At 37.8% G+C, this 27,759-nt stretch overlaps 1 protein-coding gene across 8 annotated transcripts in view; it reads left to right on the top strand.

The window, feature by feature from the left end:
* Positions 1–27,759, top strand: part of WAPL (WAPL cohesin release factor) — a 65,145-nt gene that overhangs the window by 20,161 nt on the left and 17,225 nt on the right. For 7 of the 8 annotated variants that reach the window (XR_004498121.1, XM_015632653.3, XM_033515696.1 and 4 more), the window contains exons 4-8: positions 3,720–3,835; positions 17,757–17,852; positions 20,963–21,115; positions 21,365–21,501; positions 23,587–23,698. Coding sequence is in view for 7 of the 8 variants with exons in the window: in XM_015632653.3 (XP_015488139.1) it covers positions 3,720–3,835; positions 17,757–17,852; positions 20,963–21,115; positions 21,365–21,501; positions 23,587–23,698 (614 nt within the window). In the remaining variant the exon portion in view is untranslated. The remainder of the gene's footprint in view (positions 1–3,719; positions 3,836–17,756; positions 17,853–20,962; positions 21,116–21,364; positions 21,502–23,586; positions 23,699–27,759) is intronic. The other variant, XM_015632654.3, reaches the window with a different exon arrangement.

Genomic DNA, 27,759 nt, shown 5'->3' with positions numbered 1-27,759 from the left:
TTCTGTATCCATGAAAAATGCCAGCTTTGACTCCAAGCCTGAGAAACAGCTTTCAGAACATCTTGCACAATAAAACTCTGTCCTGAAATGATGAATAGTACTGGGAGATGCTAATGATACCTGAGTTCTGTGTGTGCTTTTTTTTCTTTGTACTAATTAGTAAATACCCAGATAAAAATCCAGTGCTCCTGTTCTAGGTGACAGGGGAAATACTGGACTGCCTCTCTGAATTTCAGCTCTGGAAAATCCCAAGACTGATCTTGGTTTTCTGTGCATAAAGAATGTTACATAGAATAATCAGTTTTTCAAGAAGCTTGATGCTTTTGATGCATTCTGTCATGGCCTTACTTAGCCATAATACTGATTTGGTTACTTGCCATAATCTAGGTGTATTTTTATGAAACATACTTGAGAACCTTAATTCAAAATATCTGAAAGAGATTTTATAATGGAACATTATAAAGGCTATTCTTTCTAGTCCCTCTGTTCACAGAGGGGAAAGTAAGTTTAACAATACATACTTAAATGTTTCTACAAATGAAATTTAAGAAAGCACAAAGACTACAGGAATGGTATTGTTAGTGCAGAAAAAATTGCTAAACAGATAAATTCAGTTTTGATTAGACTGTCTTTAATTGAAAAACATTTTCTGTTGTTCACTTCCATGATAGTCTTTTCTGCTGAAGTGGTTAAAAACCACAAAAAAACCTCAAACAAAAGCGAAGCAAATAAAATCCCCAGCTCTGAAAAAAATCTCCACCTTTTAAATTCCTAGATGCTGTTACCATATTTTTTTTTAATGAAAATACTTCATAACTTTATTTGCCTTAGATTTTTGCCAATGTGTTGAGTTCTAGTAAAAGTTTACTTTTTATTTTGCCATTGCAATCTAAATTTCTCTCAAATTCCTCTGAAAACACTTTAAATTCAGTGAAGCGAAAGCCCCTTTGGCTTTTGAGCCTCCCAGCTGGATTCTGCCAGAATGCCAGGGGTTAAAAGTACTGGTGAGACTTTCCTAGATTTGAAAGATTGCTTTTGTCATTTCAGTAGCCAGAGTACAGGATGACTCCAGTGAGGAGAAGCTTTTAATACTGGAAGACAGTGATTGACTTGACTGTAATAATCAATGGGGAGTTGTATCCAAGAGAAATCTGTATTGCAGCTTTGTCTTTTTCTTTGTAAATCAGTTCTCATATACAGCTTAACCTTTGTGTCATTGATTCATTTGTCCTTCCAGTGATCAAGATGAGATTCCTGTAATCTTTTTAGGTAATGTAGCTTTTGTATATCAGCATCCAGCACTCAGCTCAGTTCTGGTGAGCCAACTTGCCCTATTTCTTTTTTTTAATTCCTTTGCATCTTCTCAAAAACTGAGTCACCTTCATTGGGTAAATATTTTAAGCCAGTTAAAACTACATCAAAGTCCTCAAAGGCAGAGTCCTGTTTGGACTTCAAAACCTTTTGCAGAATTACCCTGAGACACTAAAACAAAACTACGTTGTTGTTCCTGAGGAAATTTACTGTAGTTGTTGCCTTAGTTGGTCTCTGAACATCTTTCCAAGAGAGACAAATTATCTTAAAGATTATAAATGTCTTGAAAATGATAGGACAGAGGAGAAAAGGCCTCAGATGCTGCCATACTAAGAAAAAGGTCAATATGATCAGTTTCTCTGTGAGGTGGAAAAACCCCCCTGAAGAAGCCATACAGGAGAGAGCCAGTGGAAATCAAGCTTCAGTAGGGTCACTGAAGTGACCTACTGCTTAACAAACTACTTGTGTGTTTGCCTCACTCACTTAATGCTAGCAAAAGATTTCTCCCCCAGACCCTGTTAAGTTTAGATTTAAAAGTCTGCTAAGATAATGTATGCAGAATGCTTTTAGGGTACCTAGAAGGCATCCAAAAGCACTGCTCAAAAAGAAGCATTCCAGGTAATCGTACAGAGCTAGTACATGTTCAATGTCTTAGCAACATCAGAAAATGCAGAATTCCTGTTGTAAGTAGGAGCTGAAATATTTTTATCAAGAAGTTTCTTTGAGTTTATAGTCACCTAATTAAAATGGTATAGTTCAGAATCTCATAGGAGTAGAATTTAAACAAGGAAACTTAAGATGATAGTTTAAATTGTGGCTTAGTTGGTCCAAAGCATTGCTAATCATTATTGGAGGCAATGCCATGTCCAAATCTTAGCACTGAGTGCAAGTTACTGTTCTCGTTTCATGGGTGAAACATTTTGTTTGTAGAGTGACTTCCATATTTGTCATGGCTGTGGTCAAGTAAATTACTTTTTAGCTTTCAATCTACAATAGGAGGGTCCAGTTCTCTTGGTTTGACTTTCTTTGCGAATTGCATTCAGGGTCTGACTTCTTCAGAAATGTTTCAGGATTTATAAGAATGTATATCAGAGCAATTAAATTGGCTTCAGCAAAAGCTAAGTTGTCTTTTACATAGATGTGGAAGTAGTTTTGCTTTATTTAAGTTAATGGATATTGGACTGTAGTATTTTTCCTCAGTTACACTAATTTTATCAAACATCTTTTAAAGTCACTTGTTGTCAGAGGGGCTGTTGATGCTGTGTTTTTAAGCTCTTGTGCTCACATGACATAATTACACTGAAGAACCAGTGGGATAGAATGTGAGAAGCTGGTTCCAGGAGATGCCTTGCAGCAGGCATGCTGCCAGTCCTGGTCCTGCCAAACCTGTTGAAATTTATTGCAATTTGGGAAACTGTGGAGCTTTATTTTAAGAATGCTTCTATTCCTCAGATCAGTTTTGTATCCTTGAGAATGCCATTAGAAGTCTCGTTACCTTTGCCTTTGCTTGCCTTGTTACCCAGCTTGGCTAGTCCTATGTATTTGGGATTAGAGTAACCCATCCTACCTACTGGTGTTTTTGCAGTGCAATTTTTAAACAGCAGCAGCTTCTTAGGAATAGATTGGTTATCTAAACAGTTTATCAGATGAACCACTGCTTCTCTGTGCATGTCTTTATTTCCATCTTGAAATTTGTAACTTGTGGTTTGTGCCAAGTAAACCCCTTCCCTTGTCTCCAAGGAATGATGCTTCAAATAAAGCAAGTTTAAAAAAGCTAAGGACAAAAATTTAATTTGATGAGTGAATTGCTGATTTCAGTTACAGGGTACTGGAATCAGTTGTAATGCAAGTATTGAATCTACTGAAAGGCCGTATCAGCAGTTCCTTCTAGCTGACTCTTTCCTGATGACCATATTTCTTTTCTGTTTACAGCAAAATAAGCAAATACAAACAGGCTGCCTTCATGAGAAGTGAAGCAAGATCAGTTCTTCTGTAATTGTACTGTGTTTTGCTAAGTCTCTTAATCTCACACTTTTGAAGAACCCAATCAACTGCTTTATTCATCTGTTGCTCAGAGTTGTAGCAGTAAGCCAGCCATTAGTAAACTCGTGTAAAAGGTACCCAGGAATTTACAGGAGTATGGGATGGGAAGCCGTAGCCTGAAGCCTACCCAGTGGGCAAGAGGTGCTCTAATAGTGACTGTGCACCTTGTCACACTTTTGTGTTGCTGCAGTCCAGTCAGCAAACCTGACTGTGCTTGGCATTAAAACTGATTTTTCTGATGAAGACTGATGGTTCATCACGTAATTTCAGAAGCTATACATGTGGAATTGTCAGACGCAAGAAATGCTCTAGCAATTCAACAGCTTCTAAAATGGTTGTTTCATGTCTATATTTACCTTTAACAGATCTGGAGTTTTCAGAGGATTCATCTGTTGTGCTTGAAGGCAATAAGAAATCCACAAATAAACAAGGTGATAAATCTAAGGAAAACACCAGGAAGATTTTTAGTGGGCCAAAGCGGGTGAGTAATAATGCTGAAACCAATACAAAGTTCTTATTTTACTGAGCTCCACAGTATTGATGTTTCTTATATATGCAACAGGGCTTTTTTCCCAGTTTCTATCTGCACTTGAGATTGTATGTTGGCCTTTAATATTATTTCTGGAAAAGTAAAATATTAAAGTGCAAAATTTTTGTATTTTTTACTGGAAGTTTCACTTTTCAGTTTTATTATGGAGACTGCTATGGAGGACCTGACTTGTAACATAGATGCATTCCCTGGAGATGATTTTTAAACAAAGCATCAGTAAATTTTGTGTATTTTATGCTGTGGTTTGTTGGTATTTGGGGGGGGAATTCTTTTGGTCTCTTACCTTTGCTCTCCCAAGAAATATCTATCATATTATAGGATTAAACTTAAAACTTCAAATTTGGCATTGGTATAGTCTTTATAAAGATAAATGCCTTTATAGAATTTGGTATAGTGAGATTTTTTTTTAGTTGGAAAAAAAAAAATAACCTCCAATCCCACCCCAGTCTTCCCCAGATGTGTAATACTCAGTATGAATTTGCACTTTCATAGTTTCAAAAGACCTTATTCATTTTCTTGATCTTAGAGAAATGTGGTTTATCTGTTATTATAGGGTACTCAGTATTTTGAGGCTTTTAAAAATGTGCAGACAGCAAAAATTGTGTGTAACCACCAGGTAAAAGTTTGCAATAGGGGGATCCATGTAATCTCCATTAAATGAAGCTTTTATGACCTGAATGTCTCAGATGGACATTTCAAGTGCTCAAGGCCTTTTCATGAGCTTTTTGCATAACTTCTTTTGTGTTACCTGGTGACAGCAGTAGTCCCTGTCTCACCATCATTGTAACCCACAACTGCTCTAGTAAGAGAAAGAGGGAAATGAGCTTGTATTGCTTTTCCTTTGAGTTCCACAAGTTTTGAAAGATCTGGCAGTTGCATGGTATTTTAGCAACTGTCTTTTACATGTGTTCAGAATGTGCTCATCAGTCCAACAGCTTGAGAAAGTTTTTTTAATTACTTTCTCCTTAGGAGTTCTAATAATTCCTCATGGACTTATTACTAGTGTTAGACAATAGTTTCACTTGAAGTAATTTTTTAAGGTGCCTTTTTTTTTTTTTTTTGGTTGTCCAGAACCAGAAGATTTATTATCTCCCCAGTTGTGTTGAGTTGTAACAATTTTTCATTAAAAAAAAAAAAATAGATCTGTGAGTGGAGAAAGGATGACAAATTCGGTTTAGCTCTCAAAATGTGCAGGCAAATATTTTCATGTGGGAGGATACATGACCAGTAGGTCCTGTCAGTTGTGATGTCCTTTGAAAATGAAATATGAAATGTCGCTTCTTGCTTTGACTTTGGACAGGATGAGAAGCTCCTCCCTCCAATGCTGGAAGTCAGATAAATGAGGAGCATATTCTTAAATAGTATTTCTTGAAGATGGAAGTGCCTCAGCTTCTGTTGATTAAATAATAATTTTTAAAATTATTAAATGGCACCTTCTTATGTGTGAACATGTTACAGTACACTGAGAAACAGAAGTACAGGAAGCGCAAATTTGACTAGCTTTTTCAGTTGTTTTTTTTAACAGCATAAAAGAGCTGTGGGTGTTCTGCTAAATACAGAATTTTTTTAAAAAATTAAATATTTATATGCCGCAAATATTATTCTGTAATTGCATTTCATGTGTTTCTTGTTTAATTTTTATTTTTTAAGTCCCTGAGATTTTATGTGAAAATGGTTCTAATTAATTTTGAATGTATATATCATGAAATTACGGGGAGAAGGAAAAAGCCTTATAGTAATATTATACTATATAAGGGAGAATGGTTTTAATTCTAGAAAATTCTCAGTGGGGGTGAACTTAATTCAAGTGGGGAAGTTGAGAATTAAACAGCTTTTTTGACCCTGTAGTGGTATAATGGACATAGAAGTAGATGTTGCTGTAATTGAGATTCAGATTTTAAACTTTAATGTTCTCTAATCATGCGGCTGTTGCATGGAGTTACTAAAAAAGCTTGTAAAGCTTGTTCTGATGGTAATTAGAGATGCTATAATTACCTTCCTAAAATACCGATATAGACTCTTCATCTTAGTTGTATCTTAAGGGAATTTTCATTCTGGGAATGAAAAAAATAACTAAAAGTATTAACCTGATCGTAGTAACTAAATGGTCTTAAAAGAGAATAATCTCTGGAACTTCTTCACTGTCTCAGTGCCATTTATTTTTTCTTGCAGGAGCTAGCAGATACAGTATTAAATATTTTCTGTTAGGTGGTGATGTTGAGAGCTGTGACACTGCATCAGACTGCGATGCCAAGAAAAAAAGCTCTGTTACTCAGGAAGCAGCAGGTGCTATAATTAAATTTCAGCAGATCCAGAATGCTCAAGTATTTTTTCCAGTCTGTATTCAGCAGATCTCTCACTTATGGTTGTAGTTTTCAAAACCTGACTATTGTCTCCTAATGCTTAAGTCCAGTTCTTGAAACTTTGGGTGTAAGTACAATAAAATATAACCAACATTGTTGACTTAGTGAATAACAGTCTGTCTTAAACACTGCTTTTGCTGTGAGGACTGAAATTACTGCCTGGTTGCAGTGGCCACAGACATTATAATAGGTGAGTAAAGTCTCAACCAGAGCCATGCTTTTAAGCAAATTAAACCTCTTCATCCTGAGCCTGAGTTATAGGAGTGTTGCATTCCATAGCAACATAATTAAGTATGTACAGTACATAAATATTGGCATTACTTGAGTTGCAAATTATGGGTGTGAAGCATACATGAGTAACATCTGCAGAAGTTTGTTTGCAGCTGTTTACAATTTTAATTCAACTGGTTGGGTAACTCATGCTCTAGCATGTCAGTTTGGGAGCTCTGGATACACCCACCTGCTGGCCCCTTTGAGCTTAGTTCCCTTCTACAGATGAAACTAATTCTCCATTAGCAGGCAAACCCAGTAGAGTAGACAAGAATTTTTTCTTGCTGTGGTCCAAATCTCCTGAGAGTAAAGATTTGAAAATAGGGAGCACAAAAATGATTTCCTGAGATTTTTTGCTCCTGCTGCTTTCACAACAGGTTTTAGCTAGAGTCAGCAAATGAAGAGAAACAGTTTCCTGTGGTCTTATGCGAAATACCTGTCTCTAAATAGGAAAAAAGCCAACTAAAAAGTGTAAGATCAGGACGACTAGTCTATCCCAAATTTTAATCTTTTGATCTATCAGCCATAAAAATCAATGATTCTACTTAGTGTTTTGTGTCAGTTCAGTGTTTGTGCTGTCCAGCATGTCCCTAGGGACCACCAGGTCCTCTGAACAGCACATTTTCTGGGATGGCCCCTCTGCTCTTAAACTCAAAATATGTAATGAGTGATCTTCAGCTCTGTGCTGATCCTAGTTCTGCCTGTGGCCATAGGAAGCCAACCTAGACATTGTGAATACTGATTACCTTTGAATATTTCAAGGTAAGAATTTAGATAGAGTTGCAAATCATAGTTAAAAGGTATGGGAGCCTTTCAGCTTGAGGGGCCTGGGAGGGGGGAGAAACTATAATTTTTCTGTTACTGTTCTTCAGGGCTGCTGAGGCATGTGGGAAGACTTAGGGAGCTGCATGAACGAGACAGAGAAGATAAAACAGAAAAAAAGCAATGACTCTCTCAAGTTGGCACAACTGGAAGCAGGCTCAGTCTTACGTTTTCTCAAAGTAGCATGAAATTTCAATTAGATGAGTGCTTTATCAGGATTTTTTTTTCCCTATGCCTTAGAGTAGATGAATCTTGGAAACAAGTCTTTTGGAATTAGTTTCTTAGATGTTCATACCTTTTGCACTGAGGATGTTTCATAAAGCTTCCGTGTTACTACAGAATGCAATTTTAGCACCTATAAAATACTGAAATTTTCTTGAGAGTTTGAAATGTGTTTTTTATGATTGGTAGGATGAGGAACAAAGTGCTTACTGCATGGTCAGTCTACATTGGTGCTTCATGGACTACTGATCAAACTAAAAACTAACCTGAAGTCTAATTCATTGCTTAATGACTTCTAACTCCAGTTAAATGGGCATATTCAATTGAATATTCCCTTTTGCAATGAAAATTTACTGTTTTTAAATGACTTGAAGCTAGCTTGAATTTTTTTCTTATTCTCTTACATTGCTATGCCTGGAGAAATGTATTTAAATTTGCTTTTTGAAATCTTAGCCCTAGAAAACTTATCTGGCTTGCAACTGTGTACACATTTCCACATGTACCCAGTGAATGGGGATACATCAGTGGGCTTTTTCTTTTTCTCTTGTTGTGCACACTATTGGCTTGTACAGGGAAAGGTATGGAAAAACCTCTTTGCCACTAACTTGGTGTTCATCGTGTTTCCTTTGGCCTATTCAAATACTGGACCACAGAGATCCTGTGTGTGCTGGTTTTGGCTGGAATAGAGTTAATTTCCCTCAGAAAAGCTCTTACAGGGCTGTTTAGGGTTTGTGCTGAGAACACTATTGGTATTGCTAGGATGTTTTTGTTATTGCTGAGCAGCACTTACACAGAGCCTGCTGTGTCAGTGGCTCCTTTCTGTTCCTTATCCCACCCTGCCAGCCAGGAGACTGGGGATGTGTAAGGAGGTTTGGAGGGGACAGCTGGCCACAATGACCTATGGGATATTCCATGCCATATGACATCATTCTCAGCAATATAAAAATCTGGAGAAGAGGGAAGGGGGAACACATCTTTGGAGTGATGACCTTTGTGTTCACAAGTAGCTGTTATGCCCAATGGAGCTTTGCTTTCCTGAAAAACTGCATGCCCATGCAAAGTGGTGTATGAATTCCTTGGTCTGTTTTGCTTGCATTCATAGCTTTTGTTTTCCCTCTGTAACTGTCTTTGTCTCTTTGGGTTTTCTCACTTCTACCCTTTGGATTCTTCCCCCATCCCACTGGGAGTAAGTACGCAAGGAGCTGTGTGGGGCTTAGTTGCCAGCTGGGGTTAAATCACAGCAGTTCTTTTTGGCAGCTCACATGAGGCTCAGTGGGTTTGAGATAGTGACAGGTTTGATTGGGATGTGCTAGATCAAACTGGTAGCTGTCAGTGCATTTTAGCTGTTAATTGACAGGTGTCTGCCTGCCATGGGGCCCCCTTGCTTTACTGTGTGGCATGGCATTTGGATTTCACTGCTTGCTGTCCTGGGAACATTTTGGTAACAGTATTTTTAAAGTACTGTTGAAGCTTGGTACACTTTAGTGCACTGAAGTGGCATTGCTTGAAAGTTCCTCCACTAGTTTGGACTGCATTTGCCAGATAAAGCTGAGATCATCTTGGATTGTGCATCAAAAGAACCCGGTCCAAAACCCAACAAAGCCTCATCTACTGTAAGGACTGGTTTTACCTGAAACAGGCAAAAAATACTGACAGAAGCACATGGTTATGCTGCTTTTGCTTTTCCTTTGGTCAACCAGCTCTCTCCTGTTTCCTTGTGCCTTCAGTTTCCCCACGCTGTGTATTGCTATAAAAATAACTCACTTAAAAAGAAACATTTAACATAAATCTTAGTGCAGTTCACTGGGAAACTCTATAAACTATTGTATCTACTCAGTTGAGGGGACCCAAGAAGAGAGATTAAGTCATCTTAATCTAGTTAAATCAACATTGCAACTGAGAAATGCTCACTAAACACAGTGGCGTTAGCAGGATTACGTGCAGTACTTTGATCAAGTGACATTAGTAGGTTTAGTAATGACAGTAGTGTCGATTACATGAATGAAAGCATTGCTGAATTCAGACATGGCTTAGCCAACAGACTGCTGCTGAACTTTGTATCTAAGAGAAAAACTTGAGCCAGTCATAATCCAGTCACTATTGCTTTTCATGTTTAGTCAAGTTTTAAAAATAACTTCTGTACCCAACAAAGTACAGAAACATGTGCAAGATTTTCAAGTGTGGTCTTTGGACAGGTAAGTTGGAAGGACATGTTAAATCAATATTGTGTAAAGAGCACTTATTTCCAGTAACAAGTGCTGAACCAGGAAGAAATTTTCTTTTTATTTCTTCTGTGCAATTTCAGTGTGATCTGCAACTAATTCATTATTTAAATGCTTCTTTCTTGTCCTATAGGCAGGGTTTTTTTCCATGAGGAGGTCAATTTCATCATGGAAAATAACATACTCCTGTTACAAGGTTAGGCACTGTCAGAAACTGTCAATACCTGGAAAAAAAACTTGCATTTGAGCCTTTGTTTCTAATAGCATTTGTTGTTACCTATGTTTTAAGAGGTCTTCTACAGTTTGATGGGAGCTTTCTCCATTGGTGTTTCATGCTAACTGGAAGGATCTATACGTACCACTTTGAAACAAATGCTAGGTCTATGTAAACCAGAAGTTCAGGATGAAATGCTTATACCTGGTCTTTGAAAGTATTTTGAAATTGGAGAAGTATGAACCCGTACTCTGCCCTGCTCTGGGCTGACTGAGTAATCTTAGGGCTAATGTGACAATGACGTGTGCGTGGGAGGGGACAGAAACTAGGCTGCTGTGGTCTGTAGTTTTCCACTTAGCTTGTGTTATACTGCACTGTAGATGTTTATCAAAGGCATCCTGCGAGTAACGTTTCTTTTTTGCTGGCCTGCAAACGAATCAGCATTTCCCCGAATCAGATCTTTAAAGATTTTTCTTTGTTCTTTCATTTTTAAGTTTTAGGGTATGTGAACATTAGTCTATCTGAAGTGCACAAACTTAAGTGATTTTGCTTAATTACTTTTTCATAGCTTATTTCAAATAAATAATCCTGAAGAAGTAGCAGAGGAATTGTAATTCAGAAGTTTTGCTATCAGTTGTAGACCTTTCTATACATATAATTGTAGGATCAGAGTAGACTGGCCAGGGTTCATTTTAAAAAGAACTGCTTGTCTTCATCTTGCATAACCTTTAGCTAAAGTGTGTCCTACCCTAAGGATAAGCAGTTGTAATAAAGCATTTTTTTCAGTGATAATTAACTGCTGGTAACTGCACATTGAGCTGCTCTGTGCATCCTAATTTAGAAAGTCAAAATTGCTTGTTTTTAAGAGGAAAGAGTATTAGGCGGTATAAGCTGTTTTGACTCCATTGAGGAGTCAAGCTGAATTTGGGCAGTGGAAATATTCTATGACCTCTGAGTTCAGTGCTAAGCCCAGTCTGCCTGTCAGCAGGCTGACAAACAGCGCAGGGCAGAGCTGACAACTTGTGACTGCCTGTTGCTGCTTCTGCAGTGCATTCCTTTCATTAGCTGGTTCCTGCTTCTGGCATATTGGCTGCCCAGTCCTGAACTGAAGTGGCTTTTGTGGGGATTTTTTTGTCCAAATACATTTTGTTGGGATGATAAACAAGAGTTGAGCTGTTGCACATACCAGCCAGTTACCATCAGCTTGTCTATTGTAACCAATTTTTATGTTGCTGGACTGAAAACAAATTTAAAAAAAGATAAAATATTATAAAAGATGAAATATTATAGACTAAATCTGTTCATTAGCTGATTTGTTAGAAACCGAAGCATCATATTGGCACTATTGTTTCACCTAAAATTTGCAAAATCAAATTCTTCTATAAGCATATTTATTTAATACTGGCTTATAAGTGCTTACCATATAGGGACTTTATTATTTTTAATGTAGATAGTCCAAAGCCAATTCTTAATGTGTAAGCTAGTAAGCAGGATGCTAGTCAGAACTGGCAGGTTTTTAGATTAGTCACCTAAATTGAAGAGTAAGGTAGGTGCTTTAATTTTACTGAACTGAGTTGGGATTTAGCACCTCAAAACCATCTTGGAGCGAAAGCAAATGCCAGGAGTTGGTCTCCTCATTTGAAGATAATAATTTAATGCTGATCAAAATGATGTTCTCCTCACTCCTTCAATACTAAACCATGGTGAAGAGTGTATTCTGGTAGATGCCAAGATGGGATCCTTCCACCTGGTAAAATTGCTTCCTCAAATGTCCTCCATACTCAGATGTCAGGCAGAGCTGTGGGAGCAGCATTCTTGGAAATGCCTTTTTCTAGGTGGTGTCAGCAGAGATATTGGTAGCTTTGTCTGAGAAGGGTAGAGATGCCAAGTGAACACAACAGGCTGGGTTCTCATAGAGGCAACAGGAACAAATGAAAAATAAGCATGGAAATCCTTTTCCCCCTGTGCATACTAGGCTTTTCAGGAAGTAGAAAAATCAAGTTGAATGGAAAATGTTTAATGTCACGGTGGAAATGTGGCATTTTATACTTCCAGTTCCTAATGGTATTAGCTCTAAGGCAAGAAGCAAAGATTGATTAAAGTATTTTTGAAACTAGATTCTCTTTCGCATGCTCACATTCCCTGAAAAAACACACACACACACATCAGTTTTGTAGTTCCAGTAATTAACTTATTGTTTTAGTAATTTGGCAGCGCAGGATAGCTGTGTAGCATAAATGTTACATTGCACAAGCTCTCAGTCCTGTAGGAAGTTCTAAAATGGGAATAACGCTCAAAGGAATTTAAATATACCGGTTTCATTTGCCAGTGGGAGCTTAATTTATATGCAGATGAATATGCAAAATTGTCTTCACAGCTCCTGTGTACTGTATGAGCATGGCTGGTTCACTCAGCTCCGTCTGTGACTTGGTGTGCATTTGATAATTGCACGATGAAACATGAGCACTTCTTGAGGGGATAATTGGTGGTGTTGAAGGCCCAGTGTCCTTGTTAGACACATTCCAAAGTTTTTACTTTGAATTAGTTTTATTTTGACCTGATGAAGGCGATGCCTGTTAACAGGTAGCATGAGTTAGGTGCTCTCTGGAGGTGCAGCTGAAGTTTGGTCGCACTGAGAAGCGGTCAGGTCAGCATCCTCAGACTCAGTGATGCAAACCTCAGAGCTGTAACTGGGGACATCTGGGAGATTTATTTGAACAGTGTTTTTTACTGATCCAAATGGAAATGTTTCTGTGGGTGTATGAATACCCCAGCCGTATGACCTCTGGAATTTCATTGCAGTTACAATTTTGTAAGACTTTCCTGTTAGTAGATTGATATACTTTGAGTAGATTAGGATTAACAGGAGGAGGGAAGGGGGACGTGTGTCTGTTTGCCTGCTTCTCTCTGCTTGTGGCAACCAAGAGAGCAGGAAATTTGTGTGAACGATTTGTACTGGGAAGTACTTGTGTCGGGGTGTTCCTTGATCTGCAGGTTTTTCTTTTTTCTTGAGCAAAGGGTTATGTTTCCAGTATTGTGATATGTCTAAACTATTGCAGCTTCTCCCTTTTGATTGGACTTAATAAAGGTTTCAGGCCAAATTAGTGACCATAACCATATGGCTTCTGCTTCTGAGCTGACCTTTGAATACACTCAGCATAAGCAGCATACAGAACATCATTGGCTATTTCTGTCAATGAATCTCATTTATAGATTGTCCTGTTTCTTAAGTTCTGTTTTCATGTTTCACTTGGGTGTTGAACCCATCATCTTCTTGTGCCCTGTGGGCCTCCTTTTGAGCTTTAAGGAGAAAAAAGCATTTTGCAGTTCTTCAGAAGTTTGGTGCAAAAAAACCTTCAGTCACAGTTTATTCCTTGCTCCTTGTGTTGTCTGATATTTTTAAATCTTGTCTGACTAACAGCTTGTAGTTGTCTGGCTACGTGTGTGCGTAATGTGTTTTGTGTTTAACTGGAATAGCACCTCACAATTTAGTGATCCATGGCAGTGGTTTATTGGCACTAATCTGCTACTTTGATCCAAATAATGGAAATGCAGTTCAGATTTTGAAAACTGCAAAAATTACGTGGTGCTGGTTTTGAATGGCTGTTGGAAATTGCTGTCTTATCTGGAGTCCAAATCAGCTTTTTCTTCTGTTCTGTAACATTCAGCCTGTGCTGAATTGATCCTCCATCTTCCTGTTTCGAAGTGTGATTTCTTTTTCATTGCTCTGAGTGATGTTCATTCCTTTCCCTTTTCAAACGAAGCAGTCCGTTATGCATATTTCTGTGCTGCATAACATGCTTGTTAGCTTTTTCCTGTTCAAAGTGAGACATGCAGGACAGGATAGTACTCTTAATGATGATGAATACAGAGTGGTAACTCATGTATTTTGTTTATTGGGTTTTTTTTGAAACTTGTTTTGTCAAATATCTGGCATAGAGTGTTACTGAATGCATTTCAGATATAAAAAATTCATTTATCCAGGATATCTGTTAAAAACATTCTTGAGTATTCTTTTGCCATTGTCTTCTTCAACCTTGGAAAGCATTCTTGCCTGCAAATTAGATGCTCTTTCTTGTTTTGCTACTATTTTCTGTGTGACTCATGTCCCTGGCTCTTATTTTCTGCTGTTCTTACATCTGTGAATGGCAGGCAGTGCTGCATCAGTATGTGCAGAGTGACAGCTCTTGAAAATTTCAGCTTTGTGTGGCTTTCAGGGATGGGAGGTTAAGCATGACCCATAGTTGATGCCGTTTGGAGATGATCTTATACAAGAGACAGCTCTGTGCATTTTGTAAAATCCCTGGCTTCAGTTCTGGTTTTGTATCTGCACTCACCCCCCAGAACTACATGCAGAGTCCCACAGTACCATATGCCTTATACCCACCCTGGAATATTTGCAGTCTTTCAGACACATGTATCTCTGTGTAAGCAGCTGTCAGTTCTAGATGCATGGAAAAAGGAAACTCCTCTGCTATTCAGCAGAAGCTCACAGCTGATTAATATTGCAGAACTTATTTGGCTTAAGAACACAGGATTCAAGGGAATTATATACTTCCACTTGCATCTATTCCAAGTTAGTCTTGAGAGACGGAATTATTAAAGAAAAGTCTGTGTTGAGTAATTGCAAGGTTTTCTTGTCTTTAAGAGAAAGTTTCTTAAATTCTTCCTGCTTAAATATCAATATTGCTTGTTCAGGGAAGCTTGTGATAACAAGCATTTGAGTTGCCTTAAAAAAAAGTCACACCAAAACCAAACAAACCAACCTCTTCACTTCTGTGATCAAGCCCTTCTGAAAAGACTTTCTTCACTATCATTCATTTGATCTTTGATACTTTTTCTGACTTCAGTTCTGTCACACAGTAATTCAAAAGTCCACACAGTGCTCACTGGTTGATGGATATTGGCAGAGTTTCCTTGCACTTGTTCTGGAAATTCATCCTAATACTGTGCTGTAAGAGAAAATGGGAAGGTTGCTTTAAGAGTTGGTTGGAAAGGAGGGATGTATTTGCTGTTTCAAGTCCGTGTGAGTTGTAAGAGAGGCTAAGTCTCTGCATAATGTGTTAGAACTGATTAGACCGTATTTCTTTGGAAAGTGCTGTTGGATTTTTGCAGGTGTGTTTTGGTGGACCAGCTGTGTGCAGGCAGTGTGAGAATGAATGAGATAGCAAACGGTAGGGTGTCTAAGGCAATACTGCTGGGAAGGTATGGAATCACAGGCCAAATACTTGTTCAGATCTTTTCTGATTTGAAGTGGATGATACTACAAGGAATGGTGGCTAAAACTGACCTTCCATAAGTATTTGAGATTTTAAGGATTGCTATTTACAGCTGCTCTTCAGGCTCTGTTACAAGAGAGCTATTAAATGCAGATGTCCTCGTTTCTCAGAACAGGCATTTATTGGTGGCATTACTTGTTTTCTTACGTAAAATGTAGCCTTTTTTTCTCTCAATTGCACTAGTAATGGTTAAGTTGTAAAGTGCCACATCACAAAACACTTTGGGATGCCCTAGCTTTTGATTTAGTGAGGGATTAAGGGATATTGGAGAAGAAAAGCCCATTTTTGACTGTTAAACTAAAAGCATGCCATCTTTGGAAGTCTGTGAGCCCTGAGTATTTAGAAGGAATTTGCTTTTATCTGTTTGCCCTGTTGAACTCTTTCCTAGGCATCAGCTGTTGTTCTCTGCTGAGGAAGACACACTAAAGCTGTGTGGCCCTTTTGGTTGCACTGGCACAGCTGTTTGTGTATTTTGTTGTAACTCCCTCCCAAACACACTGTGCTTCCTGTGGGCTGGGCCTCCTTGCCCTGCCCGTGTGTGCACAGTAGTGGTGCTCAATTTGGAAAAGCCAAGGGGACTGCAGGTGCTTCCATGGTGTGGTCAGCAAGGGACAGACCCAGCTGCTGCCTCGCCGGGACAAGCTCAAACCCAAACTGACTCTGCTTCCCCTGTGCCAGGGGCTGTGTTTGGCTCTTGGTGGAGCCCAAGGCTTGAAGGAAAAGGAACACACAGGTGGGGCATAGGCAGAGAATTTTACCCCAATCTAGTCTGATTCTATAAAATGCAGTAACTGTGCAGGTTACTTGATGGAGTGCGTTACTTCCTTGAATGATCCCGTATACCAAAATAGGGCACCCTCTCTTGCCAGTCTTAAACATGCACTAAAATGAAGTGTGGAGCAATTGTGAGCAATTCAAGAAACAAAACCAGTGGTTCTTTTCCATTGCAGATATCTGTGAACCTCATATCTTTTTAAATTTTTTTAAAAAATCATTATTTGTAAATTGTCTTTCCCTTGTTCACTGAAGATTCCAGGTAAATATTTGCTGCACAGAAAGGTATAGGAGAAAAGAGAGTTAACATCTGAACCATTTTGTAACCTTTACAAGTAGGGATGCATATGACACTTTCTTCCTATTTCTGGGCCCAGATGTCCTCTAGTAACTGCAGTATCCTGAACATGAGACTGGTTTCTCAGTTAAACTTTTTAAGCTGAACAGATACTGTCTAAAAGAGCTTCCTTGCAAAACTGATGAAACTTAAACATGTTGATGAATGGTACATGAGCACTGCTTTAGGAACATAATTTAACAATCCAAGTTTCTCATGACCACATCAAACCACACTCTAGGGTGGAAAGAGGCTTTTCTCTTGTCTGGAACTGGAATGTTTTAGTGCTTTTGGGCTCTGAAAACTCTTAGCTGAGGCTTTCATTCTGCTAATATTCCTTGAAATTTTGTTTGGTAGGGCTTGTGAAGAATGGAAGGATGCAGCACAGTAGAGTTTTACTGTGCAATAACACAGAAATCCTTGACTTAGAGAATTACCTTTCTAGCTTTTGACATGCCAGAACCTTGTTGCACTTTGTGGAGGGGTGCTCAGTCCCTGGCTGGTCCTAAGGCTTGTCACATGTAGCCCCTCTGTGGGCTTGAGCTGCATTTGGGTTAAATAATTGATACATTATTTGTATGATGTTTATTTGAAATTATTTTTTCATATTTAAAATGCTATGTAAGTGCTGTGAGGAAGGCAGGTACTTTTGAATTTACTTGATATGTGGCATGGTGGGAAATTGTGAAAATTGTAGTGCTGTATTAGTCTGGAACAATATTATGCCAGTAGATTGGTAAACACGAATACTAGAAATAGAATTCTGACTTTGCTTCCTCTAAGGAGCATGTTATGTTTCCCAAAAATTCAAGGACAGTTAATTTTGATGCATTTTGATTTGCCTTGACACATTTTTGAGCAAGAGGGAAAAAATAAAACTTCGTAATTTATTAATGTGGATTAAGGCGTTTAGTTTCAGTGTTTTTATTCCTCATAGCAATATGAGTTCTGCATATTGATTCTAAACCAGTCATATTTCTACTGACACAGCATTTGCTAACATGTTTTTCCCCCTCAGCTGTCAGTTTTTGTCTATAGGAAGGTTGCAGACCTTTTGCCTTTGAATAAATTTATGAGATGGGACAATTGAAAAATTCTTTAAATACATACATATCATGTCTTTTTCCATTTGAGTGGGTCTGTATGTCTTTAAAACCATCAGATGCTTCAAAGTCTGTCTGATTTTCCAATACGTTTGATACTGGGAACTTGTGTTGCTGGGAATTCAGCAGGGAAAATGAGGCTCGTTTTCCTTGTTTGTTTGGCTACAGTATTGCTACGGTAATTTTGAAGTGTGTAGTGACTACTGGTAATTTTCTTAAGAAATAACTTCTATTTTTATTTTTTAGTCTCCCACAAAAGCAGTGTATAATGCTAGACACTGGAACCAGCCAGAATCAGAGGCTCTGCCAGCACCACCAGCTTTGAAAACTCCCAGTGTCCCAGTAAGTAGACTGTTGGTTTTTTCTCAAATTTACTAAATCTCCTTTCAAGATTCACTTTTTTTTTTTTTTTTTTTTTTTTTAAATCCAAGTTCTTTCTGTCTGGTAATGTCACAGTAATTCAGAACGAAGTCCACTTTGTGGTGTGAGCCATTGGAATTTGATATAAAAGAAATTGTTAGTGGAAATACTAACATAAAATATAGAATAGGATCTTTCATGTCCCTTCAATGTGGAGTTACAAAAAAACACCTAAAGTTACGTTCCCCAATCTGCTAAACTTAAGCTTTCTAACAATGGACTCCATTTCATTTTCTGAGAGAATTTGCAGGATTAACTTACTAATGAACACAGAAGTTAGCAAATTGCTGATAAAAAAGGAAAAACTTGAAATGAGCCTTTTCATTTATTTTTCCTTTCTAATGGAGTAGTGCTGATAGCTGACTTGAGTCTTTAGATACTCTGAAAGGAACACCATTTTCTGTGTACTGTCAGAAATGCTAATACCAACATTTTGGATGTAAAAAATAAGACCAGCTCTTTGTCCAAAAGTCAATGGTTGATTTGAGACTCAAAGTAATTGTTTTTTAACTCCTTTGAGACTCTGAGAATCCAGGGTCTTTGGCTTACATTTGTAGAAGTTGTTACCGATTTTGCTGAGAGAGCATTGTATGTTGTCAATAAACGTAATTTCATTTGGTGCCTTGCTGATAGTACTGGCCTGAGAACAGAAAATCAGAAAGTAGGTATTTTTTCCAGTGATAAGTCTTCAGCTTTTGTTGTTGTCATTGGTTTGTAATTGGTTCTTTTTTTAGTTTTTTTTCTTTCTTTTGTTTTTGTTTTTGGGGTTCAGTTTTCTTTTGGTTTTGGCTTGTTCGTTTGTTTTGCTCGTTGCTTTTTGTTTGGGTCTTCTTAAAATTCTACCCCTATTTGTGGTATTCTGGTACTTCTTCCTCTTTGATTTGTGGTTATTTTTGGTTGTCTCCTCACAGTATTCTGAACAGCCTTCTTTGGATGTTAACTGCAATGCCTAGAAAATGCAGATAACTGATTTGAAAACAACCATTTCCACTAGAGTTTGAGGAGAGAGCAGAAATTTCAGCCCTGGGTTTTTCCTAAACTCTTTTCTCAATTTAAATTATGTACCTTTGAAGTGAAGGTTTTGTTGCATACTGAATCTCTTGGTACTGATCCTTGTGAAGTACTCTGATAGCTGACTTAAGGGCAGATTTTGTATGAGTCTTGTCAGACAGACTTTGAATATGGCTTTTTTCAAACTAGGGAAATGTCTGGATCATTCATTCAGACAGTCACTTTTGTCTTCTGTCAGACTTCCACTTTGTATCTGGAACCATCAGAATATTAATTCAGGGATGTGGTAGATGTTTGGCTGAACAAACCACTGAGGGGAATTTGTATCTGCTGCTCATGTTATGATGTACATCAGAAGTTCCTTCAGATGCAGTTTTTAGCCCTGATTTACATGTGTGTAATACTTCAGGGTTACAAGGCAAATGAGCCTTGATCCAAATGTTCAGTGGTAGTTCCTGCATCTTTAATTTCTGTAGGAATTTGTCACCTGAAGGTTGGGAGAAATCTGTCTCAAGTTTATGGTGAGAAACTCACCTCATGCAAACTGCTTATGCCAAGTACTCATTCAGGGCCTTTCCAAGTGCCCTTGGAGTTTACTTTGAAGGGGCAGTCATTAACAAAGATTTGGATGAAATCCTTCAGTGGCTCTCCTGTGCTCACAGACTTGATAAGATCAGTCCTCCAGTACGTGCTCTAAACTGGTTTTTCAGCTTGGTTTATTACCAGCTTGCCACTGGTGCTTAAGTGAGTGAATACTGAAATGCCACAGTGGTAGAGGCAGAATGTAAAGAACACTAATGTAGTATTCTATAGAGTAATATAGCAGCTTCTTTTGGCTTTTATTTTAATTTTGTCTGTCAATGCACAATGCACAAGAAGGCTTTCTCTCCAGCTATCCGCTGGAGTAACAGGTCATACATCTTCTATGCCTGCATGTTAATTCTATTTTTCCAGTCAGACTTTTAGAATACTCTCATTTTTCTATGTAAGGAAGCTCAGTACATGATGTTACTGAGAGATTGAGGATGAGTAAATGCCCTTTGGCATTGGCACTTGTACATTTAGAATTTGGCATTTGGAGGTCTTTTTCCATATGCCTTGTTTGCTGTAGTTTGTATCAGATTTTGTGCAAAAGAAGTAATCTGAAGATAAGCTGCACTTCAGCTTGTAGTAGCCTTGAACTAATACAGCAAAGGTGAGGAGAAACCTGTAATACTTGCCTGAGTTGTCTGGAAACCTGTCAGTAGTTACTCTAAACCTAACATCAAGTTCTCTACTCCCTGTAGAACAGGTTTTGCTGTTTTTTGTGCTATGGTATTATGCTCCTAAAATATTTAACAGCACAAATAAGAGAACACCAAGTGTGCTCTACCTGGTTTGGGACCTGATCTGTGCCTCTCAGTACTCTGTGTGGCTTTTGTTGTGCTGCTCCAAAATGTGTCCTGGTAGTGTCCTGCCTCCAGGCCAGGTCGAGTTAGGAGTGTGAGGCTGGAGGGTCGGACAGGAGTGCAGTGTCCTTGGGCAGGCAGGGCCAGAACAGCTGGCACAGAGCTCTGCAGGCTGGGCTGGGCTGGGCAGGGCTGTGCTGGGATCCAGAGCCAGCTACTTCCTGAGGGCTCCATAGTGCAGTCAGCCTGGCCATTCCTGCAAGCTCCAGTGCACAGGGGTAAGAGACTTAAAAGAGCAACAAATAACTGTTTATAAACACTGAATTTGGTTGGTTTACTTACCCTAAAGCTTAGGGAGCCAGTATAAAGGACATTTTATTCTGCTGGTTTTAGTTTCAGAATTCTACTGGAGCTTTCCTGATAACTTGGAAATGTTTTGTTTTTTTTTTTCTTGTATTCAAGAGTAGACACGTTGTCACACAGTTTAGGTACGTCTTGGTAGTGCAAGGCAAAGACTAAAATAGTCCCAAAATGTGAGTTTGACAATTACACACCTGTACTGTTTCCTGATGTATTTAGTGTATGTTTTCATGCTCAAAACATCTGCCCATTTTAGCACTTTCTTATTAATAGGTAAGGCTATCTTCAAAGGAGGCAATTCATAAAGATGATGGAGTTTTTAAGGCTCCTGCACCACCTCCCAAAGTGATAAAAACTGTGACAATACCTACTCAGCCCTATCAAGAGATAGTAACTGCATTGAAATGTAGGAAAGAAGACAAAGAAGTAAGTATTCTTAACAAATTTTTAAGATAAAGAATTACTAGTAATCCTAACTACTGAAGGAACAGTGTCAAAACGCAATTTGGCTTTCCTATTAAAAATAATACTTTTATCTAAATAGTCGAATGGCCTTTATTAACAACTTAATGTTTCCTTGCACTTAAAACTGAATAGATTTTTAAACTGTACTTGTTAAGATTATAATCAATCCCAAGAGCAACTTACTTAGGTCAACATATTTGTCTTTTCCAGTTATACACTGTTGTTCAGCATGTAAAGCACTTCAATGATGTAGTGGAATTTGGTGAAAATCAAGAGTTCACAGATGATATTGAGTACTTGCTAAGTGGATTGAAGAGCAATCAGCCCCTAAACACACGTTGCCTTAGGTAAGATATCTCAACACAAAACACAGAACCTATATTTGAAGGAGAAACTGAATTAAATATGCATCAGAGTAGTGATCACGCTTTAAAATGTTATTGACATTAACCTGGCACTTCTGCCATGAAGAATAAAATTTGAAAATAATAATTAAGATTGTCTCTTTTGAATAATCATAAGCAGTATGGCTATGAAGATGAAATAATAAGTAAGACACATCTTTGGCACACTTGCTAGCCTTGCTGTAAATTAAAAAAAAATACCTTCTGATAACTTGTTTGTTTAGTGCACCTTGTGTGATATTTGTTCTGTTATTAATGCAAATTCAGTTCTAAAATAAAATCCCTAAGACTGCAGAGTTTGATGAAAATCTAAAACTGAGGTAATAGTGAGATGTTTAACTTCAACTGCCTGTTCTTTATATTCTGTTGAGAAATAACATAACTGTCACCTTCTAGAAAGACTGAGGCCTCAGTATTAATTGGGAGGTTTCTTAACTTGTGAATATTAATAGTAGTCCAAGACATTACACATAATTGTGAAGTTGGCATCAAAAATGTTAATCTTGCTTTGAAAAAGTTTGTGACTTGATATTGTTGTCAGTTGCCTGGACATGAAAGTAATTGTAATAATGTTAAATAAAATAACCATGCAATAGTATTTTTTTATGTACCTAAATTTTTCTTTCTGTTCAGTCAGACTAAAATAGTGGAGAAAGAGAAAAAGTTGAATCCATAGAGAGAGGTGATGGCAGTGGTTTATTTGTGATTTGACTGTGGCTGAGCAAAAGCTTTCTATGCCTCTAAGACAGCTACTTTAAAATTTGTTTCTCAGAGTTTGACAATTGCACACCTGTACTGTTTCCTGATGTATTTGGTGTATGTTTTCATGCTCAAAACATCTGCCCATTTTAGCACTTTCTTATTAATAGTAAGGCTATCTTCAAAGGAGGCAATTCATAAAGATGATGGAATTTTTAGAAATTAAAAATGAATATTGTTGCTGGAGTACAAGAACTCTATCACCCATTTTGTTTATACACTATGATAAGAATAAATTACTACTATAATGAGGGTTCAGGACTATTTTTCATATGAGTGCTCCTTATTTGCTCATGTGGCAAGCTTACTCAGATTTTAAACTAATTCTTCACAAATTTATATAGTGGAGTGTAACATAAAAACACAACAAAATCTTTTCTTTCAGTTAACAAATTAAGTGTTTTTCCAAAGGAAATCAGTGTGTAAGGATAGGAGTGGATGTGAAAGATTCAGGTGAGCTCTGACTGGTGCTCTTGTGATTGGAGGCAGGAAGACCGCTTGTTCTTATAAACACCTTACTGTGTGAATTTCTTACAAGCAGAATCCTCAGCAGTCATGGAAGGCTTGATTGCAGAATTACTCCCACATTAGTGCACATTTAAAAGTAATGTATTTTTAGCAGTTGTTATGTTGCACTGTGCTAGAAACGGCAGACAGCTTACTGAGAAAGCTAGGGGAAAGATGCCATTTTTAAAATAAACTCTTATGCTGGTCACTGATTAACTGATACATTTGTCAGATCTTTTCTGACATGTATAGTGTTTTTAGCAATCATAAATGCAGCAATAAATAAAAAAGTTCTATGTGTAAGTCATATCAGGCATAAGTGAGACTAGTCAGTTAATTAGATAACCATTAGAATAGCAGTGGAAGATCACATTTACAATTTCTTATAATGCCTTGGTCAGTGAGTTCTCACGTCTCTTAATCAGAGCTACATGGCACTTCAAATGAAAATAGGAAATTTTCAGCTTTTTATTTTTTTCTGGAAGCAAATTCAGTCTGCCCTTTAAAATCCTTGTTTCAGCCAAGCTTAAACTAAAGCAGACATAGTAGCTTGGTGCTGGTAAGCAACTTGAGTAACACACTGCTCACCAATCACTGTTAACCAATTGCAAACCTGCCTTGCACAAATTTTAGAAGAAACATTCCAACAGTATCCCAGGGTCTGAGGCACATGGTCAGTCTTGTGTTGAATACTTGTTTATCTGCTGTTCTTGTTAAGTGCAGTCATTTCAGTTGTTCTAACCCAGAGTTCATTTTCTCCAGTGTAATCAGCTTGGCGACCAAGTGCGCCATGCCCAGCTTTCGAATGCATCTGAGAGCACACGGGATGGTAGCCATGGTTTTCAAAACACTGGATGATTCCCAGCACCATCAGGTATGGATACATCGTGTGTTCCATTGAATGTTTGTTGATACCTGTCCACAGGGCAGGGATTATGTTCAAGGTCAAGCATCCAGTATAGCATGTACTGCTGTATGTATATTTATATATATATATAGTATAGTGTATCTAATGGGGACTCTGGGATCAGTGGCTCCATTTTAGGAAGCATTCATTAGTGGCATAAAAAATTAGACCACCTGTGTTCCACTGACCAATTCCTTATGCCACTGTTTATGTGCTTCTAGCTTGGGAAATAATTTTTTTAAAAATTAGGGATTTTGTAAAAATGGACTGTGCTTTGGATTGCTATTTTATTTATTCTCTTAACCTTTTTTAAGAGTTTTATTGTTGTATTTTAAATGCTTTCAAATACATTTGAAAGGAATCATTCCTCCTTATATTTAGAGGTGGCTCTAAGTGCTTGGCTTCAGACTTGCTTTATGGGAATTGCTACCACTTCTGAAGCTGTTGTAGGAATTTTCTCATGTCTTGTGATTTTCTCCTTTGAGCACTGCTGTAACTGCAGTTTTAGGATGCCCTGAGTGTATATAACGATGTGTTGGATTCTAGGAAAGGTAAATTTCATCTATTTATGGTAACATGAGCTGAGAGCTAAACTGAAGTAGTTTGATTTTCCTTCTTATCGATGTTACCTCTGTGGGGTGTCCCTTGAGATACTTTTACAAAAGTTGAAACGATGAGATTTCATTTGAAATGAGTAGTAGATATGTATCAGTCAGGTTTATAATTTTCTGTAATAGCTCTAGAAGAATGACATACAATGCAGAATGCAACTTTGCACCCACAGAAATAGACATTTCAGAGATGGTATTTGACATCTTACTGTGGGTGGGGAGAAAAAAAGCCGTAGTTTTAAGTAACTGATTTAGAATAATAGCTTATTTTCCATCTCCCTCAAAAATTAGCAATGGCTAACTGTAGAATATAGGCATCAGGTTCAATGAGTTCATTATTTTGTGAGCTGTCAAAATAGTGCCAAGTGATACTCGAAATAAATGAAGTACAGTCACTCTATTTAGGACAGTTGCCACCACTGAGTTGCAGGAGATCGGCAGAGGACAGCTACAGTTCCCTGGAAAATGTACAGGCTTGCTGGGTGTATTTTTGGCTGTCTTTTAACAGTTACCATTATTCCTTCATTTTCAAAAGAGCTAGCACATACAGTTCAAAAGGAAATTGCATGCTATTATTAGTCTGCAGTAACAAAAAGCATTGATTATATTCACTATTTTCAGTATATTTGATGAAATGCTCCCTTTTGTCAAAGAAAAAAAAATTGATAGTTAATGTTTGAATATCATTATAGTACATTCTTGGTACAGGTTTTACAGTATTGTGAAATTACTGATTTATCAAATTGCTCTTGATAAATGCTATTGGATATGCCCTAACTACTGGCTGTGCGTGCTTCATCACAGTCACCTCTGGATAAGCATGCTATCTGTCTGTATTACCCTTTCATTCACTAATTATTTCACTGAAATTTTATTTTTTTTCCAAATGAATAGAAATTTCTCCACTAAATCCCTGTTCAAAGTAACTGAAGAATAATAAATCACACTCAGCTTTGCATGCATGGCTCAAATCCCTGTAAGATAAATAAGGACTGAGCTAAAAACACACAATTGTTTGGTTAATATTTTCTTTAAGTATTTTGAAGATGGGAAAACTGCCACAATGACATAGTTACTGGAAACAAATATGAGCTTATCCTGCATTCATTTTTGTGTTGCAGTGGAATAGACTGAATGTGTAGGGGACTCTTAACATTTCCGTAAGGAGTGTAAAGTAGCAGTTGCATACTGGCAGTTGGCATTTCTTTAACCAGCAGGGAAAACAAAATAACCAGCTATCTCACAGAGCTATGCCCAAAAATAACCACATGAAAATTACTTGTTCCACCAAATTTTTCTTGCAGATTTTTGCTTAAGCATAAGTTTTTAATTTACTTTGTCTCTTCACTGCTGCTCTGTAAAGATTTTGAAGCATTATTAATTTTTAAAATAAAAACTTTATTTCCATTATAGCTGTCAGTAGTTAAGCACAGAAATGTGGTTTTATAATGTCTTCAGCATGAGAATAACTTAAAAAAATTATAAAAGTGCATTATATGTAGTGCTGAACCCTAAAAAATAACCATCTGTTCCCACAAGCTGGAGTATAAATAGAGCAAGCAAGAGAAGACAAGGATGAGAGTGGGTGTAAATGGTCTGCCATTTCTGGAGTGTATGTTCAAACTAGGATTTGCCTGAATTCTGTAGAAGTATGGAGTGCAAATCCATAGTTAGATAAGCCCTGAAATTTATGTCTAGAGAAAATTCTATTTATTTTACTTTTTTCTCTTCTCTGCATTAATTTAGCAGCAGAATGTGTTTTAGTCATCTTGAGGAATAGAATAGAATGGGGGTAGCTCACCCAGAAAAATCATTCTTCTACTGCAGTTTGTAAGGGTGGCATTTGGAAGGACTGATTTGTTTCTTTGGCTGGGGTTTTTGTTCTCTTAGAATACTGATCCAGAATGAGTTGTACCAACAATTTCCCCCTCATTCCAAACTCAGAATTGTGTGTATGGTAGGGCATGAGATAGCTTTCAGGCAGCATGGTTAATTGAACACTTACAGAACATCAGAGCAAAATGTAGAATTGTTTTATTCAAGATGAAGCCTATAGGGACTAGAGAAACCAGCTTTGCAAAACCTGTATCACTGGAATAGAGCTAAAGCAGGTTTCTTGTGTGCTGTAAGCACCATTCACATTTGAGGCTCTTACTTCATATGATCACTATTTTCCTGTTGCACATCAGCATTTGGAGGCTTGTTGGCTTTAATCCCTCCTGTGTATGTGCTGTGGCAGGAGCCTGGCTAGTTACACAGAGCCAGTCCATCCTTTTTGCTTTTCCAGCACCTCTCCTGCAGCCTGAAACCTCCTGCACCGTGTCTGGGTGATCTGATCACATTTAAGTATCTGGAAACCTGGGTGGCCAGTCTGAAGGGAAATGTTGGCAGAGCTGATGCAGAGAGAAAAAGAACCATTACTCCCTTCATAATGGAAAGCTGGTTGGGTTGAAAAGAGGTGAACCTGGAACAGGCAAGGGCTTGGTACAGGGTTTTACAGAGTGAGTGTGCTTGCCCTTACCAGATTTTGGAGTATCTGTAAGGCATTTCTGAGTAATGATGTAAGAACAGTCTCTGACTTTTGGAAATGCCTAAATATTGGCAGCCCAGATTACAAATTCAGTACTTTCCCTCTGTCAACTGCTTCATACTTTCAAGTTGATAGAAATTCCCTTGGGACCTCGAGGATTTTTTTTTTAACCAGGAAACTCATCTAGATAATGCTGGTCATTAAAATACAGTTCTTCATAGATGTTGAAGTCGCACATTGGCTGAACAATGGTTAGCTAACCTGTGGTTCCTCTGGAATGTGTGTACCCCTGTGTCCTGTTTCAATCACTGCCATTCTGGAAGAACCCAGTTCTTAAGGAACTTGACATGTACAGTTTAAGCCAGCTGCAAGTAAATGAAGAGTAAGCAATTTCTGTAATTAAAATGATAAAATTGCAAGGCTTATTGTAGAAAGTTAATGAAAGTCAAGGGTGAACAATGTATACCCCCTGCAGACAGGTCACATAGATGCTTTCTGCCTTACATCTGGCAAGGCTGGAGTAGTGATGCTTACAGCTAAGAGTTTGTTGTGGGTTTTTCAACCCTGTCTTCATGTATTTGTGAAGGATGTAGATTTGGAAACCCTTGCTTCTTTGCTTCAGTAGTTCAAATGCATTTTTGATAGGTGGTCAGATTAAAGTCTTTATTCACCTGAGGATTTCCTTAAACTCAGACAGGAAGGAGTTTTGACATAGCTTTTGATAGACTGTCAACTGCCTAATCCTGTTTTGGAAATGCTGATACTGCTTAGTATTACCAGGGATGATTATTACTTACTTCTAAAATAAACAGAGCAGGTAAATGATTGCTCTGGTGGTTGGCTGAACTCAAAACAAGATGTTAATCTGCTATGACACAGATTTCTGC

This window comes from Parus major, chromosome 6, assembly GCF_001522545.3.
Source record: "Parus major isolate Abel chromosome 6, Parus_major1.1, whole genome shotgun sequence".
Lineage (NCBI taxonomy): Eukaryota > Metazoa > Chordata > Aves > Passeriformes > Paridae > Parus > Parus major.
The sequence above is the reverse complement of the archived record's forward strand: the minus strand, read 5'-3'. Positions and strand labels throughout refer to the sequence as shown.